At 26.4% G+C, this 22006-nt stretch overlaps 1 protein-coding gene across 1 annotated transcript in view; it reads left to right on the top strand.

Moving 5' to 3' along the window:
* The window catches only part of LOC136988636 (QRFP-like peptide receptor), a 123812-nt gene that overhangs the window by 53912 nt on the left and 47894 nt on the right, over positions 1-22006 (top strand). Inside the window, exons 2-3 of the mRNA XM_067286548.1 lie at positions 20901-21088; positions 21158-21415. Coding sequence (XP_067142649.1) covers positions 20901-21088; positions 21158-21415 — 446 coding nt within the window. The remainder of the gene's footprint in view (positions 1-20900; positions 21089-21157; positions 21416-22006) is intronic.

Below are 22006 nucleotides of genomic sequence, written 5' to 3'. Positions count from 1 at the left end.
TTATCTTTCTATTGTTAATATTGATTTCTTGAAGAATTCAAATACCTTTTTATTTTTGCTTATATATATGAAACTTTTCAGTAACTCTAAACATAAGTTTTTGTATCAAACTTTTTTTCATTCTTCATTTAAAATAAATCTTTAAAACATTTTAGAAATTTTTATTATTAGGAATATTTCTTTTCTATTGATTTATTTCTATTTGATCAATAGATAAAGTATTTACACTAAATTTTAAGAATATTTGAAAAATACTTAATCATATTAGATATTTAATTCGTGAATATTTTTTATATGAGGGAAGCTCGATGCCCCTTTCTAAATTTTCTTATTACACATCAAAAGTGTGATCATTAGAGGTTGAATGCATTCTACAATGAGATCAGACAGCTGTTTTTGTTTTACTTAATGATTCAAATGTATCTAATTATGTATTGTACTGTACTGTACTGTACATGTACATATATACTGATAATTTTCTTTGTTGTTTTTTACGTTCACGACTAAATTAATTCTTATCGTAATCTCTGAAGGATCTTGGTTTGCATTATCCAACCTAAGATAACATTAACCTAGGATAGTAAAAGTAATAAAATTTTTATTGTTAGTAAGGTAGTTAGTTAGTTATTATTTTTTCGCACAAGTGCCTTATTAGGTTAAATTGCACGGTTTTTATTGTCCCATGATAATAGTTTTGTCTCGAATTCGTTATTGCCCAAGAATTTCTTAGTGAAATTCTTGGGCAATTCTGTTTATTAAACTAAGTTTTACAACTCAAGTGTGTAGCATTGTACTGGCATGATTAAAGATGAGAAAGACAAGAAACAACATACCAATGTGGGTAATTTGGAGATTATAGTCGTGATATTTTACTGTTGGCGTTTTGTATTATAAAATACATAAAAACTAACACTTTTGCTTGAATCAAAAATATTGCTAATTTTAATGAATGATTAGAAATAGAAACTGTATTTTTTACAAGAAAGCTATTGGGGAATTTTAAATTGCAATCGAAAGAATTGCTGTTAGATCTTCAGAAAAACAAAGAATGGCGATGATACCGATGTTATGTCAGCTGTTAAGAAGAAATAATTCGTAAGAATTTCAGAAATCTTTGAAATTGAAATAAATAGTTAATTTTAAAAGAATGTAGACAAGTGAAGATGTAATTATAAATACGTGTATTAAGATTAGAATTTTGGAATCAACTAATTCATGGATCGTCAGTGCAAGAAACTGATACTGCTGCTGTATAATGAGTGTCAATTGTACAGCAGATGTGCAGATAATAGAAGTAATTACAGTTTTAAATGCGAAGTTGAAATAATAAAGATTACGTTTATAATTGGATGAATAAAATATACCTCTATTTGTGTAATAGAATTGTACAGTACGTTTATGATTGAAACTGCTAGAAAATTTTCAAATAATAAAAATAATATCATATTAGAGGAGAATCTTCCGTGTGGTCTGATGTTGGGATACAGATTAACACTAATGTGAAAAATACAGTTAAACTTTGTGCCATTAACTATATTTTGGTTATAAATACAGCTTGTTTTTTACGAACTTATTCCACTTATGCTCGTCATCAATCATGCACGTTAGAAGTAAGTGTAGTATAATATTAAGGCCGGAAATGGAAATAGACTTGATTAATGCTGAGAAGGAATATCTTGCTCATTTGATAGAATATGATATCTATTTGCTAAAATAAAAAAAAATCTGAATGCCAAGAAAAATCTGTTTATTATTGCTGACAATTGTATCGATTCCAAATCATGTCTTTCAATTTAGTTAGTGCAACAATTATGCTTTAGAGAAATGTGGCTATGATTTTAGTTTGTTAATTGTGTAGTATTTTGAATGAACTAGTAACTATTGGCAGTCACATTTAAACACTATTAGGATAAATTGCGTGCTCGGAAATATTGCAACAACATAAACTGAATTGAAACCACTCCACTTCAATGTAAATTTAATTCATAATAGCAGTATGGAATACATTATTTATACATCAACACTATAAATTACTAGAACACTGGAACTATAAATGGACTACTGTTAAAATCTAAGACTTGAAACTTTAGAATATTTGATCTAATCGAGAATGTAAGAAAGAGATTTAAACACATTAAATAACCAATTTTCCTCATTATATTAATAACTTACTTCCAACTAGGATTTCTTATTTTCCGGTCCTTTGCTTGTCGCGGAATTTCGAGAAAAACTGAACTTTTCCCCGAGATCCCATAATTAATTATTTTTAAGATATAAAATAAATCTTGGAATCGAATGATGTAAATAATTTTATACGTTCTGCAACCTCCAAAATAATAATATTAATGATCCTGTGTAAAATATGTATTAAAAATTACAATTGAATTACGTAGAAATTTTTACAAATAGAAAAAATTCATTAAAGTTTGTTGGAAACTGCTTACAAAAAGTCCTGCTACCGAGAATGCTCTTTCTAATTCAATTGATGTGGGTGTAATGGTCTTTAATGCGTTTAAGAGAAGACAGTTGTTTGAGTTTTCTCACCGGTAGCCTCGAAGGTTTCTAGTTCGTTTTCGAGATGTGTTGTAATACTTCTTTTGCTCTCTAGTATTCTTGATTTGTCTACCTCGTCTGCTTTAATAGCTGCATCAAGCTTATAGCCCAATAATTAGGTAATCAGGTTTATGAAGAAACCTTCAGCATACTTCATACTCGTTTGCATCCTTGCCCAATTTGCAGAATCTGGCATAATGCAGTTATTAAAGCTACTAGACTTGGTTAAAAATGAAGACAATATCAGCGCAATTATTCATGATATTACAGGTTTTGAAAAGTAAAGAATTTTCAGAGTCCTGCCAAAAAATATAGGCTACATATTGATTACTAACAATCTGTGACATGCCATAACGAGCAAAAATTTAAAAAAAACTCTATTTGAAACATCCTATGATTTTATTATATACAGATGCGAGTGAGAAGTTACGAGTGTAATTAGCAAAATACCAACAACGAGTTGCTCAACTTTCCCGGCAACATTTGGTGGCGCCATCTGTTATGCTTTTTTTCTTAAAACACTTTTATGTTTTTAACCATTATAAAATGGCAAAAAGCTTAATTTTGAGGGTAGGGATGGGATTTATAAAACATTGTAAATGCTAAAACGAGTAAAATAGTCCGATCCTACTGGAGATACACACGATCGTCTTTATCTTTCCACCACCTCGTCCTTTAACCACTAATCTTTAATAGCATAAATCCCCTAACAAACAAACCTCCCTGCAAGATTTCAGAAATAAATTTGCGACAAAAAGCATAAGAGTTATTAATATCAAAATTCATTTCTGTGATTGAGAATAAAAGCTTTTGCCTTAAATATATCAATTTAAAAATATTAAAGTTTATTTTTATACGATCTAATAGAACAATACTTCCAAATATAATGATTTATTTTCCTCTCAATTGTGACTATTATAAATATTTTCTTCTCAAGTTTAGCAAAACAAAACAGAAATGTTTTAAAATAATAATCTAATTGTACATTTCGTATCTATCAGTGAAACATCGCTCTTGTATTTAATTATTTATGAAAATTTTTTGATAATTTCGAGAAAAGTGAAAGTAAACAATACTCCCCCCTTCTTTTTTTAATTTTACATCAAATTGAATGGAGATACGAAAAAATTTTCCATAATCCGATTTGGAAATTTTATGTTGTTTTTAAATTTAGATAGAAGTAAATATGTAGGATCTAAATATTTAACTAAAATATTTAGGTCCTATCTCGTAATATTCTTTTTAATAGAATTCGTCTGTAAGATAATACCTACAGTTAAGTCAAAGGATCGCATTACTGCATCAGACAAATAATGTATCGGTAAATATACGGGTAATTTGACTTTTTTGACAATTATTCGGTAAAAAAATAGATATACTCGTAATAACTTTTTAAAACCCAAACATTTATATGTATGTATATTTATTAAACACAGAAAAATCAAACGTTTTTATTTAAATTGTAAAAGTAGTTTAATTTATCTTTTAAATGATTACTTTATAATTTTTAAAGTGTTATATTTCAGCACCACGCTGGACAGTTTAGCAGTTTTATTAATAATAATATTAAATATTTAGATATTTAATATATAAACTATAGTTTTATATAATTTTTATCTTATGGTATACATCTGTATATTGTTTTTAATTTAAGCTTAGAGCAAATATGCACGAAACTATGTACATTGAAATTATTTTAAAAATCATGAAAATCATATGAATCATGAAATCATATAATATTTATAATTCTCCCTCAATAATATTTAAAATATATCTTTTATTTAATGTAGAAATTTATATTTTTTAATGGTGTTATAAAGTCATGATAGAATATTTTATTAAATAAATAAAAAATATTTTAAATAATATATTTATAAACTGAATTAGTCTTTTAAATGATATTGAAAAAAACAAGTAAATATATTTTATATTATAATTTCATTCATATAAAAAGAAGTATCGAGAGAGATTTTTATTTTTCGTTAGGAAAAAAAATCTTAAATTTTGTATATTAAATATGTACAGTACATTTACTATGCAAAATAAACATCTGTTGAATTTCTTTCCTCCCTTAAAAAAATGTAATTATGGTAATTTTTTATTTTGATTTCATTATCATTTTTCTAATTTAATACAGTTGTTATTTAAAATATATTTTTTCGTAAACAAATCCTCTTTTTTTTAGCCTTTTAATACAAGTTTTACTACTAAAAATAAATATTATTTCTTTAATAAAAACTTGTTGCTGTTTTATCTCTACTGAAAAATTAATAAACACGATTTAACTTGGTTCCGTGACAAAAGTTTTAAATTTATAACGGTGTCATTTCATTTATAAAAGCTTAGTTTAAAGGCTTTTTACCTACTATAAAAAGTATATTTTAATACAACGAATTATTGTGCAGTATAAATAATGATAATAGAAAATTGTTTTCTCGTCTGAGTTTTGTTAAAGTAATAAAAATATAAATGAACATAAAATTAAATTTGTCTTTTTTTTTATTTTTTAATCGTAATTTCACATTTAATTTTACAGTTTTTTACATTAAAAATTAACACGAATTTTACTTTTTTTTTTACTTGTATAATATCACTACATGTTAAAGTAAATTATTAAATAATGTTTTAAGGTGTAGTCCTTAATTTTCTATGATAATATTTGAATAATTATTGGATATCCATGAGTAAATTTGTTTATTTAAGCTTCGTTAACAAGAAATTTGAATAATGAATTGATTTAAATTAGTATGCAGGAACTGTACATATTTTATACACGAATTATAACGTGACAAGACATAATCGATACGTCTAAAAGAAATTTATGGTCGTATTCACCAGCCTGAATGGAAATCAGTCCAGGTTGAGATTCGGTATAGGATTAGCAACTGTCTGTATTCACAAAATAAGGATCAAGTGATTCGAGTTTGTTTGTAATCTTTCCTTAAGCATCACCTTATCACATTTGTTCTACAATAATTTCTCAATTGTAACAGGAATTTAATCGGAATGCCCTATTTTCTGTCCAAACATTTAAATTCAATAGGTGGATAATATTGATAAAACGTAAAAGATTGATTAATATTCTGGATATTGTAGATATTTTTACAGGCCTTAGACAATGTGCAGTACAATATATCAATATATAAATATTTATACAGGTCTTTTTTTCCTATTTTGGTTATTATTTATAATAATTTCGAAGTTAATATATTATAAAACTTCTCGAATTTCACATATTTGTATAATTGATAATATTTCAAAGTCGAATTATTCAATTATTAAGAATTTAATTTACATTTTACGTATTATTAATTCGTACATTTTTTTGATAAATTGATTGCTATCGTGTTAAGAAAAGAAAAAGAAGCAGAAGCTAAAAACTTAATTAAGTATTATTATGGACTGACATTAGACTTTCTGACAATTAATTCCCGTATTATAATTTTTTTTTTCACTTCATTGTTTATTCGAGTTATTAAAATGTGTCTAAAGAATTCTTTACTTTAATCTATTGTATCTTTTTTTTAAATTTATAGGTTTAATAATGCTGTATTTCGATAGTTTATTATATTTTCTATAAATATATTAATTCTAATTATTTTTCGTACAGTTATTGTACTCAAACAGCTTTCATCGAATAAAAGAATAAATAAGAAATTTTAACTATAGGTTATAAAAGCTATTTTAAGGTTATTAAGGAAAGGCTATTGAAGTTATTAATATAAGAATATAGATCCTTAATAACTTTATACATGTGTTATAAATAAAACACCGTACAATTTCTAATATGACATTGACGTATTGTGTCCAGGTTATCGTTGTTATGACCTCAAGCATACACATATGATAAAAAATTCGAGTAAAAAATAACATTTTTTATCATTAAAATGATGTTTGAAAATGCAGGAATAAACTTCATTTTATTGTTTATTATTCTGTATTTTTTTTTGTTACTTTTTGTTTAATACGTAATTAGAAATGACCTAGAGTAACAATATACTTTAATAGAAATTCCTCTGTTTAAAATTACTTTCGAAATGTTTTGATGAGATTTTTTACTGTATAAAAATTATACAATTTTATACAAAAAAATGTTATAAAATGCACAAAATATTTAATTTTATACCAAAAAAAGTTATAAAATGCACAAAATATTTAATTTTATACCAAAAAAAGTTATAAAATGCACAAAATATTTAATTTTATACAAAAAAAAAGTTATAAAATGCACAAAATATTTAATTTATTTATTTTACTATTATTATTTTTAAAATACTTATAAAATTGATAAGAATATTTTATTTTATTTCGTACTCTTTTAAATTAATTTTTACGACTTATTCTGATTATTAATAAACCTTATAGACTGCTCTATATATAAAAATAAGATAAAATAATATATAAGTATTAATAATAACAAAATATCAGGTATAATAATATAGTTTATGCAGTACGTCGTCAATCATTAAATTTAATTCTTCGATCATTTAGCTTGGTTTGCCAGGAACGTAGCAGAAAAATGACGATAAATGACATATATACAATACCTAAAGTTGGCAGAAGTTGATATATCACAACTCGACTCTATATATCATGTTTATTTCTCTAATGATCTTTCTACAAACATATCAAATACTTCTCAACAAACAAAACTTGATTTATTTTACAATTTTCTATTAAAAGAAATTTGTACATTTTTCTTTCTTTACATAATTAACAACACAAATCAAATATCTGTAAAGGCGTATATTATATTTATATAAAGGTTATGTATTTATATAATACAAAATTTATAATTTATGTAATGTTAGAGATAGTTTATTTACCTCTTGTAATCTCATGCGTGTATAATTTTACTTTTCTGGCTGTTATATGTCAATTTAACAGAGGAAAAGTATGGCAATCGATGAAAAGATAGTGCCCAAGATTTTTACATTTTTGGACTCGAGATCTTGAAATATAGAGAAAAGCAAAAAATTGGGGGTTTTTACTGTAAATATGAATGTTAGTGTATGTGGGGGGCACCATTTTGTTTACCCTGTTTGTCGCTTAATAACTCCTGTGTTTTTGGTCGAAATTTTCTGAAATTTTGCAGAAGAGTTTGTATCTTAAGGGGATTGATGCTATTAAATTTTGGTGGTTAAAGGTCGATGGGGCTGGGAGATAGAGAGGGTTGTGTATCATATGTCGAGTAGGGTCGTTACAATTTTTTAAAAAATAAAATACATTTGTACCCTCAAAATTAAGTCTTTTTTGTCATTTTATAATAATTAATAATATAAAAAGTTTTTAAAATAAAATATTGTAACAGATAGTATCACTACAATTTTACGTAAGCTGTTTTTTCAAGCTCCGATGGTCCATAAAAAAAAGACAAGTGTAAATAACAAAATGAATTTATTACCAAAAGTTAGGTACAAACATGGTTACTTTTCGACATAATCACCGTGAAGATTGAGGCATTTGTCATATATGTGGACGAGGTTTGCAATTCCCTCTTCATAGAATGTTGCCGCCAATAACTCGAGATGGGCCCTAACTAGCCATTCCTGTGCCCTGCGCAAGAATTTGCATTTAGGCCCCTTAACTAATCAGGTTTGCGAAATTAATAAAACAAATACATGCATTTTGGGCCCCCTTTCAAGTGGGCCCTGTGCGGGTGAACCTGTCTAGTTACGGCACTGGCCGTAACGTTGTTTTAAAGATCGTCAAACAAACGAATATGTTTTGAATCGCTTACAGGAACCTCGCTTATTTATTTACTAACTTAAATTAACCAATCTGTACCAAAAAATAAATATACATTGTACTTGTTTGCAAAGAAAGTCGCATTAATTTGTTTAAGTGCTGTTTCTCTGTGTTAAGTGATGAGTTTCATTATCAGGAGACACAAGATATTCGCTTTTTTTCGGCTGTTCTTTACTTCGTAGAACTAAAACAAGACCTGTTTTCTATATTTTTGACTCTTTTTACACTTATAATAACTCTATAAATTTGATTTCAATGATTTATGTTCCTATTTACGATTTTTCCAATGTGATTCTTCAAGTGAATAGATACAACTTGATACAACTCGGCGCTTTGACTTAAACTTGAAGAAATAAAATAAAAAAATAAAAAATAAAAGAGAAAGAAGAAGGACATAAAATTGTAATATAATTTACGATCTTATTAACTAGAAAAACTGCATAAAGAGCGCACGCTATCCAAGTAACTGTTACTGTAATGAGATGCTTCGAATCTAATGCAAAGCATATTGAATTTTGTGATTCTAATAATTACCAAATATATAGAGATAAATCATTATATTCAGATAATGTGCTGATTATATTCATTACCACTATATCTTCTCAGATAATCATATCGTATAAGACAAAATACCCTATTAACAATCGTTTAACAGCGTGTAGTTTGTATTAAAATTACACATTGATCAAGTTTGTATATAAAGTATCTAGTTTTAACATGTAAAACTGTTTCAAGATTTAAAAAAATTCTTCTTTTTTACCTAATGAATAGAGAATTCACTGTCATTTTCACGCGTGAATATGTTCGTAGATATAATATCTGAATTATTACGAAAGAACTTGTCGGTTTTACAAACTGATACTCACTGGAAACCTTCACCTCATGTAAATAATGTGCGATTTTATTTGTATACATAATGCAAATTGTTTTACTATTAGTTATATAAGTACAGAAATGACTTTTATAGTTAAATAACTTGTATCAATAATGGCTTCCTGTGAAATGAACTCTGAAATGTAAGAATTTCAAGTTTCATTACTTGAAATTCTTGCATTTCAGAACTTATTACACCCTTTCTTTAGAATATAATACGATAATTAAGACTTATTATCGATTACTATTATGATTTATTTACGTAATGCTGTAAGCAGGAAATAAAAGATTAAGAGTGTAAAGTGAAAACAAAACGAAGTTAATTTACAAATGGCTTTTTTTTTATATGAGTGTAAAAAACGAAGTTCAGTTAATTCATTATCTTTTCGAAAATGAAACAAAACGATTACAGCTTATTGTGTGTAATTAAGTATGCAGTGTGTGTGGTAAATTTATGTATTTATAGGATAAATTAACGTGTAGATCTATAACGCTAAGGTTATAAATTTTATTTATAAAACTATACTAATAAATATCCAAATTTTCTTATTTTATTTTGTTTTGGTAGATATTTAAGTGCTATTTAAGTGCATAATTTAAATTAATTATGCACTTTAAATCACACTAGTTTATCAAGTTATACAATGAATCATCGCAAGTTCGAACTCCTACCTGACAGTGCAATTAAATGTGTAAAAAATTGTCTATTTTCCTAGGATTTCGATTCCAATTTTTAACTTTATCTGCCAAGAAATCATGATTTAGATTGTTAATATTACTCCTTCATATCTCGATGCAGCAGACTGCAATCAAAAGTTTCTGTTTAATTAAAATATAATTAATTTACTTTAATAAATTATTTCTTAATAAAGTAATTTCAGAGTGTTAGTAATTTATTATTTATTCATTTTTGAAGCGTAAAATTATTTTTTTTTTATTATGAAAAGAATGATTATTTTATCTGGAAAAACTTTATTCCTCTTTTCGAGAATTGCAATTTTTATTATTTACAATCACTAGACTTTACTCTATTGCTATAATTTTAGTTTATAATCGTCTTTAAAGAATAAATCCGTTTGTTTTTCAAAGAAAAATAACGTAAAATAATACAAATAATAGGCAGAAGTTATTTCATTTATATTAATGTTATAAACAATAGTAAAAGTATAATATCGTAGTAAATAAGTAATAACAAAAATATATAATTAAATAAATATGTGATTTTATAACCTAACTAAAACACTTATTATATGACTTTTTAAAAATATTCAAGGAGAAAATATTCCTGTAGCCATGATTGATCCTGAAATTATCATTGAAGTAATATATTTTTCAAGAAAATCACCGAAGACCATGCTCTAAGCATTATTGTGCTGTACATTCAGTATTCTACTAAGTTATTTTATGTTCCTTATATTATATTGGAAACCACAAAATTTGCACGCTTTATTTATTTAAATTAAAACATGTCACATAAGATGCAAATACTGAAGCATGCAGAGTAAGTTAAGAGTCCATTGCATCCTTTTTCATTTCAAAAGTATAGAAGATATATTAATTTTGTTAATGCAGTTACGTAGGAAGTCAGCGAATAGAACGTTATCTGTTTTAATCTTGAAAATGATCTTAAACGTAACTTTTTAACAGAGCAGAGGTAACGTAATAGCTCCAATAAAAAAGTTAAAAAGCGCCATTTAATTAGTCTAAAACCATTTTCTGGATTCTTAATCAATATTGTGTGAACAGATGTTCGAGGTATTAATCCTTTTAAAAACGAACTTTAAATTCGTGAGGAGTAAAAGTGATTGTTTTAAGGTTTTATCCATTCTCCATTTAGGATTTCCAATGTAATTACATTAACAAAATTAATATATCTTCTATACTTTTGGAATGAAAATGATGTAAGGGACTTCTGACTTACCCTGTGTAGACTTTATTTTCTTTTACTTCGTGAATATATTAAGAACCGCGTGAGAAGTTCATAAACTAATTTAAATTTTTAAAACAAATCAAAAAATGATTAAAGAATCACCGAGAGATGATGGATGATATTTTAACAATATGTTTGTTTTTCTTTGTATATTAATATCACTGTTCAAATATTCGTACGCGATAGATAATCTTTAAGTCTTTATAATCTTCTCTTTTAGATGGCATTAGAAATAAGAAATTAAAATACGATAATATAATTAAACTACAATTTGATTAATTACTTCGGTGAATTTTTTAAAATAATTTATATACTAAACTTGCTATAATTTAAATTTCGTTTACATATAAATTAGGCAAAAATGAAGGAAGCCTACAGGTGTTTCAATTAAGAATATCAAAGAATTTGTCTTATAACCAAGTCTGTTTAAACCAGAGGATAAAGTTCAGTGGGCTAAAGTAAAGTTTTATTCGCTATACATTTCGGGATTAAAATATCCTTTTTTTTTCTGTAGGAACACTCCAGTATTTACATATACACCTCTCACTAACACACTTTACCTTCCTAATACGCTCCTAAAAGAAGAACGGTTTGAGGAGCCTATTAGTGATATTAGTGAGAGGTGATGACAATTCATTATAAGAATTAACCTATTTTATGGGAATATTGTAAATATAGAATGTGGGCAACCGAAGATTACGAATGAGTGAAAAACACATGACAACACAGTTTTTCGTAAATTAATTTTTAGGTTAGCTTTTCTTAAAAGAGAAAATAAACGGAGTGGATCAGACTAAAGGATATGAGGGTCGTGGTTAATCAATTTAATATCGTCAGAATAGGATAATATAGGCAAAATAATGTGACCAAGCAATATATTGTTTGAATAAGCAGAAAAAAATAGGCTGCTTAAGGTGGATTCTTTCTGTACTCCGCATAAGAGAAGGAAATCAAAAAATTCAAAATTGTCAAATGTAATTTTACAGGTGCAGAGGAAGTAGTAATTATTAAGCCAGGATTGAAAAGTAGGATCAATTTCAAATTAATCTCTGAGTATTGAGAGAAGAGAAGTTTGGTAAATACAGAATCGAAGGCTTGGCTAATATCTATATAGATTATAAAAACAGATCGCTTACTTTCAAAATTATAAGGACTAATTAATATTTCCAAAAGATTGGTGGTGATGGAATGATGCTGTAGGCCACAGTATTAATTTAGACAAAATTGTTGAATAAATTCTACGGGTTAAACAAATTTCGGAAACATTCAACATGGCAGATGAAATGGAAATGGGACGAAAAGAATTTTTTGTCTTCTTTTAGGTATAGCTATAATGTTTGAAGAGAGCCATTATTTAGGGACAAAACTATTTTGAACAAATATGGTAAAAAATCTGGAAAGAACAACAGCAGATATTGGTTTTAAGAACTTATAAAAAAGATTGACGAAATTAGATCAGGGCTGTTATAAGAATTGTTTAAGGTATCTATGGCATTAAGAACTTCGTTAAAGAAAAAGGCAAGCTTATATGAATAGAAGTAAGGGGATAATGGAGAAAATATGGCATTAGGAAGTATTGCGGTAAATTTTTTAAAAAAATTATTGTATACATTATAAACAACATGGTCCTGAACAAGAAGTAATTTACTTGATAATCGTTTGGAAAAATTGGGTATAAAAGAGCAAAAAGTGCGAGGATCGGACGAAAAGGACTAACCTTATTAAAATAGTTTTGGAAAGAAGTATGGCCTTCACGGTAATACTTTTTCGGATGATATGGTGTAGATAAAGATCGCGAGGTTACCAGATTTTCTCCATTTGTTCCAGTGTTTTCGAAGTACATTACGTAGTTTTTATAGATAATAAGTAAACCACTTTTGTGCTGAAATATCGATTTTACGGAATTGCAAATAATTATGTATAGTAGAAAAAAAAATTATAAGTAATGTCAGACTTTGCATTAATACTGATATGGTTAAAATCAAAGTAAGACCAATTCATGGAACAGAGTTGGGTGGCAACTTTCTCCAGTTAATTTGGAACCATAAAGGAATATTAAGAAAACACTTCGTTTTACCAGAATTTAAATAGGGAGAAACTTCAAGGCAAATAGATATGTGGTCGGACAGAAATCCATTAGTCGGGTAGGCGGTAACACGGGAATTACTAATGAAAACCAAGAGATAGTTTCTTTTCCATCAAGAGGGAATTCCTATCTGGGTTAAATTAAAAAAATAAATTTCAGCAGAATCCAAAATGCTATAAAATGGACACGAGGAACTCCAGTAAACATTAGTTAAATTAAAATCGCCGCATTTTACGAATTTAAAACCAGAAGGAATAATAAAAGTAAATAAAAAAACGGTGAAAAATTTGATATGTAGAGATTATCTTAGGGTGAGGTGCATAGACAGTGGATAAAATAAATGGAATCAATATATTCAAAAACTTTATAGGCTTGTATTGACGGGGGGAAGATAACAAGTATTCCACCACCTCTTTGATTAATGTGTTCTAAACATATATGTGAATAACCCAATAAAGAAATAAAATTAACGATATAAGTCAAAGAGGTAAACCAACTTTCGGTAAAGACATAAAAATCAAAAGAATTGTATAATATATACGGGAGATAAGAGCATTTATTTTTTTATGGAACGAACGTCTTGCAAAGATATTTTAAGTGGAGTGGTTAAAGACAAAATTAAATTTTCATATGAATATTGTAAATAGACTATTATTTATAAACATTAAACAGCATCAAGTGTAGGATGATAAATCCGTATTCTGAAACCGATTCTAAAATTAGTGAGTAATTACTCAATCCACAATTATTTGGAATTTTACGAGTAAAAATAATCTATCATTTTTATATAATCTAGCTCGATTTATCTCACTTGGTTCAGGTATAATAAGTTTATTATTGGATATTTTACATAATGAGTTTGATATTAATGCATCTTTTCATGCGTGGCTTAACGACTACTTTCTCCTTTTATACTTTTAAGATTAAAATGAAAAATCGGTACAAATGAAATTATTTATTCGCATAGTTTTATACTTAGAAAATTATTTAGTTTTTCCTGCCCGTATAAATTTTCCCTCTTCAGACAGTGGCAGGTTATAGCTCTTTGTATCCGGACAAATTTGAATTGGGCCCCTTGTATAGTGCTGTCATTAGACATTTATCTTCGGGAATTTTTGGGGGAATCCCCCGGTTTCCTCGTTCGTTATTTTTAGCGTAACCTCTGGAGGGTTCAATATACTTTATATATCTTAGATTCCACCTGTAATATGGAAAAATTCGGGGACACACTTCATTTTCAGTTTTACAAATATATCAACTTTATAAATAATGTCTATATTTTAATTTGTAATTATTGTGTTTTTATTGTTTTTATTTTATTTTATTTTATTTTAAATTTAGGGAAATTCATGCTTGTGAAAGCATTACCAGTAATTTTGTAAAAATAAAATTTTTACAAAATTACTGGTAATGCTTTTTTTTGTACCGACAATCATTAAAACTTTTAAAATAAATTTAATAACATTTATTAAATCGAATAACAGTTGATTTCTGTGCTTTCATCCTTAGACAATTTTTAATTGCTGCTAAAAACTTTTCTACAAATTATTCTTTTATATAAATTACATTATACATTTTTTAAAAATTCAGTATATAAATATTCAAAGCTTTTTTTGGAAGTTAGAGAAGTTCATGTAAAATTAAATAATCCTTTTATTAATAATTTTACTTCTTTAACTTTTAGAAGCTTCTTTAATAATAACAATTTGATTTTTGTTTTGACAGTAATAAAAAACAATTGTAGTTTAAATGAAATAAAAATCTTTTAATCATTCTGAATAATATTTATATATTTTATCAAATTCTACTGTTATTATAACATTTGCCTTTAACAATAATGATATTTTTCTTTTGATAAAGGTTCACTTAACATTATTAAATTAGGCCAAAATTCACTTTTTGTTCTACCTTTTATCGTTACAAAAATATTTTTAAAAAATTATTCAAGTTGCTTAATTTATTTAAAGAGATATTTCATATCTGTTAACGTTCTTCTACTTATAATTCTAAAGTCAAAATAAGCATGTTTAGAATTTTTATTTCTTCATCTATAAAAGTTATGAAAAGATAGAAGATGTTAAAGGGTTTCCCCCCATCTTTAAATAGCATCCTGTGCTGTCGACAAAGTCTTAGATGTTATTTATTGTTACAAAGAACTTACAGAATACAAATTACTTCAAGGTAGTTTTGTTATTTTTAAATACTAAAGTTTTAATTTATTTTATATTAAATTAAAGTATAAAGTTCTGCAGAAAGTTGAGATTTTATAAAACGTCAATTGCAATTTATATAATGTTAAAAAGTTAAATAATTGAAGCCCATATTTAAAATTTCAATTTTTTGTTTAATAACTTAATAAGTTATAAATCTTTTCGTCGTCCTTATATAGTTTCAATGTTATTCGTCAATTAAATTTTTAACTTATTATTTTGAAGTATAATGACGAAATCGTGGCTTTAAACATAAAAGAAAATTGGGTAACATGATTTGTTCAAAAAAACTCCAAATTTTTCACTTGTTTTATGGACTGGAAAGCTCATTTAATGATAATATAATGCTATGGTGTGTTCATTTTTATTTTATTTTTTCAATAAAACAAAAACTAGAACGTGTGAAGTATGTAATATAAGTGTAATAAAACTTAAATTGAATAATTTTTATGACTGTAATGATTATCTTTTAAGTTGATACGCGAAATAAGAGGGGAAAAAAAATTAAAACTTATAATTTAATTATATATCGAGAATGTTATGAAGTTTTTAATGCATTCTTGTGTGGCTTATAAAATTGTAAGATAAATTAAAATAGTTGGTATACATAATAATCCATTCCAAAATATACAAAGAAGAATTAATTAAAATAACAAGAGATTGGAGATTTCGTATAGAGAAAATTTTCGCCATTTTAACTTAAATTCTAATCATTTTGTATCTTTATATATTTGGTCTAGAGGACAATTGAAATTGTCTTTTTAATAATCTATATATTACCATTAAAATATCCAATATAAACTAAAGAGAAAGTCACAAAGAACTTTACTGAAATGTTTTCTATTAAGTCATAAAAAGTAAATTAAAATATTAATGTACTTGACTAAATTTGACATGTTTATGTACGTGTTCGAAATATTAAAAATGATAATTATTTATTATAACAGAGAACTTCAAAATAACGATAGTTATAAATCATTTATTCAATAATCATTATATTTAGTTCACTAACGTTTATCTCGATCTTGTCGTTAATCCCGATTATGTTTTTCTCATGCGAAGTTAACATGGAGTAAGAGGAATCGATCGATAATCCAACAAGGGAAGTAACCTAATGCCAAATCAATAATGGAGTTAATCCCATATCGATTTCCTCAACGATATCGTGAAGCGGACATAAATCGGTTAATAATTTTTATTTTTATAATATATGAATGAATTAATCAGTAAATTCTTTATTTATAATTCGATTTAACGGAGATAATTTTCGTTGTATCAACTTTCAAGGAAGAATTAAGCCCCACTTGTAAGGCTTTATATTATTTCTTGGGAATAAATTAATTAATGAATGATAGTTTATCTTTCTCTTCTATCATAAAAAGTTATTATTAAAGACTACAGAATTTTTTAAAATATATTTAATATGTAATAATAACTTGTATGTTTTTAAAAATAAAGAAATAAAATAAACAGTTTATAGAAATATTTATTTAAATCCATCAGAAAAGGGTTGTATATGAATATGTAAAATTTTAATAAAAACTTTTATAAATATATAAAATAAATAAAAACTAATCGAGCGAGCAACTTATTAGGATTTTTTATGGGTGGATTCCATTCCTTATCATCTAGGCACCTCCATTTATGAGCCTAGCCGAACCCATGATGGGCATGGAGAAACGAACTTCTTACTTAGTGTCCACTGGGCGAAGAGTTTTAAAAAACAAACAATTATTTATTGTGACATCGTCACAATGCCGGGCTGCAATTTTTAATCACATTTTTAATTTATTTCATTTAAAATATATGCTCTCCACCTCAAATTAGCAGTGGCTTGCCCCTGTACATCATACTTTTCCTTTAACAATAGAGTCGTGCAGGTCACCTATTAACTGTTTTCAGGGAAAGTTTTGAATTGAAATAACGTGACTTTCCGTTGGCATCGGAAGTTTGAATACAGTTAATTGGGGCCCCTGAGGTTTCCTTATCTGGTCTCGGATTTTAACTATATAACTCCGTTCGAGATTAAGCAAAGACAGACAGACAGACGACTGTGGAATTTATAGACCTATATTTTTTTCAAATTTCAGCCCAAAAAAGAACTACACAAGCAACTATATGTTTAAAAATTATCCGAATAACAGAATAAATCTCAAGAGAAAAGATGAAATTATATTTGATTATTTAATAAAAATTCTGAAATATTTCCAAAAAACAAAAAATAATGTTTTCGAATATTAGAAAATTGTTTGTTTTATACGTTAAAAATAAAATAGAAACTTTGACATAAAGCCAAATGACTAAGTAATTCGAAAGCAAAAGAAAAAATAAAGTTATATAAAATAATCATTATCTATAACAAATAATAAAGGAAAAGAAGAATACAAATAGTAATTATACAGTAAATATTTCATTTTCTTTTATTTTTTCAATAAGACTAATCATTTCTAAAACAATTCATCTCTAATTAGTTTCAATTAATTTTTATTGCTAAATAACCCAAATATACAGTCAGAAGACGGTCTAAATTGAAGACAAGAGAGAATTATATATATATATTTTTCCAGTATACTTACATAAAAAATTTTTTACACGAAACGAAATTCTATCGAAAATTAGTTAGACTTGTCTCCTGAAATATAAATAGCATATTAATAATTTCATCTAACGAGTTTGTGTTTATTATTACATTTTCATTTATTTTACGGTTGCAGTTATTTATTTATAGCTTCAATCATTAATTTTAATATTTTCTATTATTCAGTTTTCTTTCGAATTTTTTCTTGATGTATAAGAATTTCTTGTCATTTTTCTTCATTCACTACAATAACTGTTGGATTTCTGTGACTAATGAATTGAAGCAATGAGAAAAATTTTGTATCTGTGTCAGAAAAGTTTTTAAACTTTCTAACCACATTAAACTTTAACAAACAAAAGAATCGTCAAGAGGTCCAAAGAAAATTATGAAAAATTAAGTTAAATGTTGTGTAAACATTGGCTCAGTAACGTTCTATAATGGATACATCCTTATATACAATGGTTTCTATTTCTTTTGGCTCTGTGTTACTTTACTATATATATGCTAATTTCTTATTGTATATAAAATTTCTCACTAGAGACGACAGAATATGAGTTGTATGTCGTAAAGACAATGCTTCTTCAAAGGGATATCCTTATGCAGTTTTAATTATATGAAAATCTTTTTGTTTGCCAATTGTTATAACGTCTTTGCGAACGTCCAATATTTTTTTGATCTTCGATTTCTCAAAAACTTTTTTCTTTCTCTTTATGTTGATTGGAGACGAAAAATGCCCACTTGTATTATAAATTGTTTAGAAGAAATACTATTAGATACAGCTATGGTTCAAGAAAAGTTAAAATGAACATTAAACAAATTTATTTATTAAATGAATGTGATGTTGATTATATTAAACTCAATAAAACACTGCTTAATTTTAAAGATTTCTGATTCACAAAACAAATGACTTGTATATATACTAATAATAAATTAAATTTAGTAGCCGAGTTAATTGCATCCCTCAAAAAATGAAATATATCGTCATAATAAACTGAATAATAGGCTTATCTTATTTTGTCAAAGATACAAATGTCTTAATGAACTATTGTTTTCTTCATTGAGAAGTTCTCGTGTCAAGAATTATAGAGGAAGCTGTAAAATAAACTCTCATTAATATATCTGCTAGTACGATCGATTTTATAAAGCAGAACTTTCTTAACTTTCGCAAATCTCTGAGAAAATATGCAAATATGCAAAAAAAACGGACATCGCGTTCCTTTAACAACAGAAATTAGACAGCTCTCATGATGAAAAATTTAATCAAAATATTTGAGCTCAGAATATACTTTTTCAATAAAGATAGTCGTGTAAAAACTTTTTTCCTCTTTAGAAGATAGTAAATGGTTGCCGAAATTAGTCGATTCAATTGATATTTATATAAATATATTGATATCAGCACGCAAGGCATAGTATTATAATGTAAAAATTATATATTAATGGTGGTTTTGTGTTTCTAAACAGCTATTAAATTCAAGCTTTATATATCGTGGCAGGAATAAAACATCAAAAACCAATTCTAATTTCCTTAATTTAATAAAAATTTCCTCTGAAAGGAATTAGATAGATGACCGGCATGATTCTATTGCTAACGGAAAAGTATGATTTACAGGGGCAAGATTACTGATTTGAGGTGGAGAGCATATATTTTAAATTTAAAAGTTATTTAAAATATTGTTAAAAATTGTAGCCCGACATTGTGACCTAAATTTTAATTTTTTCTTAAGTATACTTTGATATGTTAAATAAAATTTGATAGAGTGAGCTTAGAGGAAAAAGTAAAATAAACTTTCCTCATTCTGAAATTAGAAAACGACTTAATAATATTGATTTTATAAATAATTCTCTCGAGAAATTAGAAAGTCTATAAGAAAGTACTTTTTTTTCTACTATATTTTCACTTTTTCGTTTAATAGCAATGCGATAAATAATTTAATCTGCACAACTCCTAAAAAGTTTTTTAATCTATTTAAAATTAGACAAATTTTTCTATATTTTTAAACTTTTAAATTAGATAAGATGTGTCATTTTATCGAAGATAACCACCCCCTTTTTAAATTATCCAATTGTTTCCATTTGAAGTAATTAAATGTACTAATTACACGACTGATTCTTTTATAAAATTAAATGTTTTGTTTAACTTAATAATTTATTTTTGTTATTGCAAATTTATATTCAAAATAAGAAATTATTACATTAAATTAAACGTAAAGAATTAAACATAAACACAATCTTTACGTTTCATGCCAATTAAGGTGGTGAAAAATATAAAAATTTCTAAATGTTTCACCATTATGTAAAGTATTAAAGATAAAATATGAAAATATTATAGACCTTCGTAATTGTTGTTTTTCTTGTAATGTATTCTTTTATACATCTCGTAATTCTTTATATAAAATAGCATACAAAAATAAGTTATATTCGATAAAAACAACAAATGTTTTGTTTGCAGTAAAGACCTCAAACAGGATTCAATTTTATATCCAATAGAGCACTTGGCAGTGATCATCAAACAGGAAAATCCATTGTTATCTAACATCCTTTATTCAAGTCTATCTTCTTTAATACCATAACAATGGTTAAATGATTGCAGGAAAATTATGTAAACGTTTGTTTATTTCAATATAACATCATTTTTCATATCTTATATTACTATTAACTGTTTATCAAAATTGGACCGAATTGATGGAATAAAGCCAGACAACAAGAGCGGTTTGCCAAGAGGTTTCATCCCTAGAGGATTTTCTTTCAGAAACTGGTTCCTATTGAGGTGTTAGACAGGTGAAAAAACACGGAAAACCCCGCGTGGCCATCCCATTGAAAACCAACTACTGGTTTAATGGGTTTCATCTACTGGTGGGCTATCAAAATTTGAGAAAATAAAGTTATTCTTATAAATTGAAAGATATCTACTTATATTTTCAGTGACCAGCCTAGCATCGAGTGTATTGACATTATCAGCCATTGCTTGTGATAGATTTGTAGCTATTATTTTTCCTCTTCACACACGTATTACCAAACAACGCACCAGTTTTGTAATCACCACAATATGGATAGTGTCTATGGCTTCAGCAGTACCATTTTTAATATATAGAGAACAGAAAGAATTGCAGGTATAATAATAGTAATAATAATAATAATTTAAGTTATTCTTCAAATGAAATAACATATTTTATTTTTAGTGGGAAAATATTGTTCAGAAAATATGTTCTGAAAAATGGCCTCCCGTTACAACTTACGACGAGGATTTAAACAAATGTGTCACCCATTATCCATCGAAAAAATTTTATTATTTATTTATAACAGTCTGCTTATTTTTCATGCCAATAATGATTATGTTAACTGCTTATACCTTAATAGTATGGAAGCTTTGGATTAGCGAATTACCCGGCAATAAAACTACAGCGAATGTTACCATGCAGCATCGTGCTAAGAAAAAAGTAAGTATATATATAAATTTCTCTCTTTTTTTAAGTAAAATATGCCATTTTTATGCTAATTAAACTTTATTTTTTAACTGAAAGATGTAAGAAAATTCTGTTATTTGTAGTTGTATCACGTTCTAAAATATATATTGCACGAGTGAAGTATAATAACTTTCTTCATTTTAAAATGGAATGGTGAAGAGCAATTTCATTTAATTTTATATATATATGTATATAGTCATTTTTTTTCCTTTCTCTTTCTCTTATTTTTATTATTTGTGAATTTCAATTTTAAATATTGATTTTGGAATTAATTTCGTTGATTATCCAGAAATTAATTACTGAATAGAACTGAATTAATTAAAAATTTGCGTATAATTACGGAAATTTTAAAATAGTTAAAGATTCTACATTAGTATCTTCCGCAATTTTATAAACAATTAATAAAATAAAAAGTTATACCGAGTGATCGTATTCAAGTATCCATATTCAATGCCGTCTAAAGAGATATATAGCAGTTCAAATGCTACCAAATCTGGTATAGTAACATTTCGAAATATACAGAAGACATTTCCATTCGAAAAAAATAATATAATAAAAGTGTAA

The sequence above is a fragment of the Centruroides vittatus genome, unplaced genomic scaffold (genome assembly GCF_030686945.1).
Source record: "Centruroides vittatus isolate TY-2023 unplaced genomic scaffold, ASM3068694v2 scaffold_373, whole genome shotgun sequence".
In the NCBI taxonomy this organism is placed as follows: Eukaryota; Metazoa; Arthropoda; class Arachnida; order Scorpiones; family Buthidae; genus Centruroides; species Centruroides vittatus.
The sequence above is the reverse complement of the archived record's forward strand: the minus strand, read 5'-3'. Positions and strand labels throughout refer to the sequence as shown.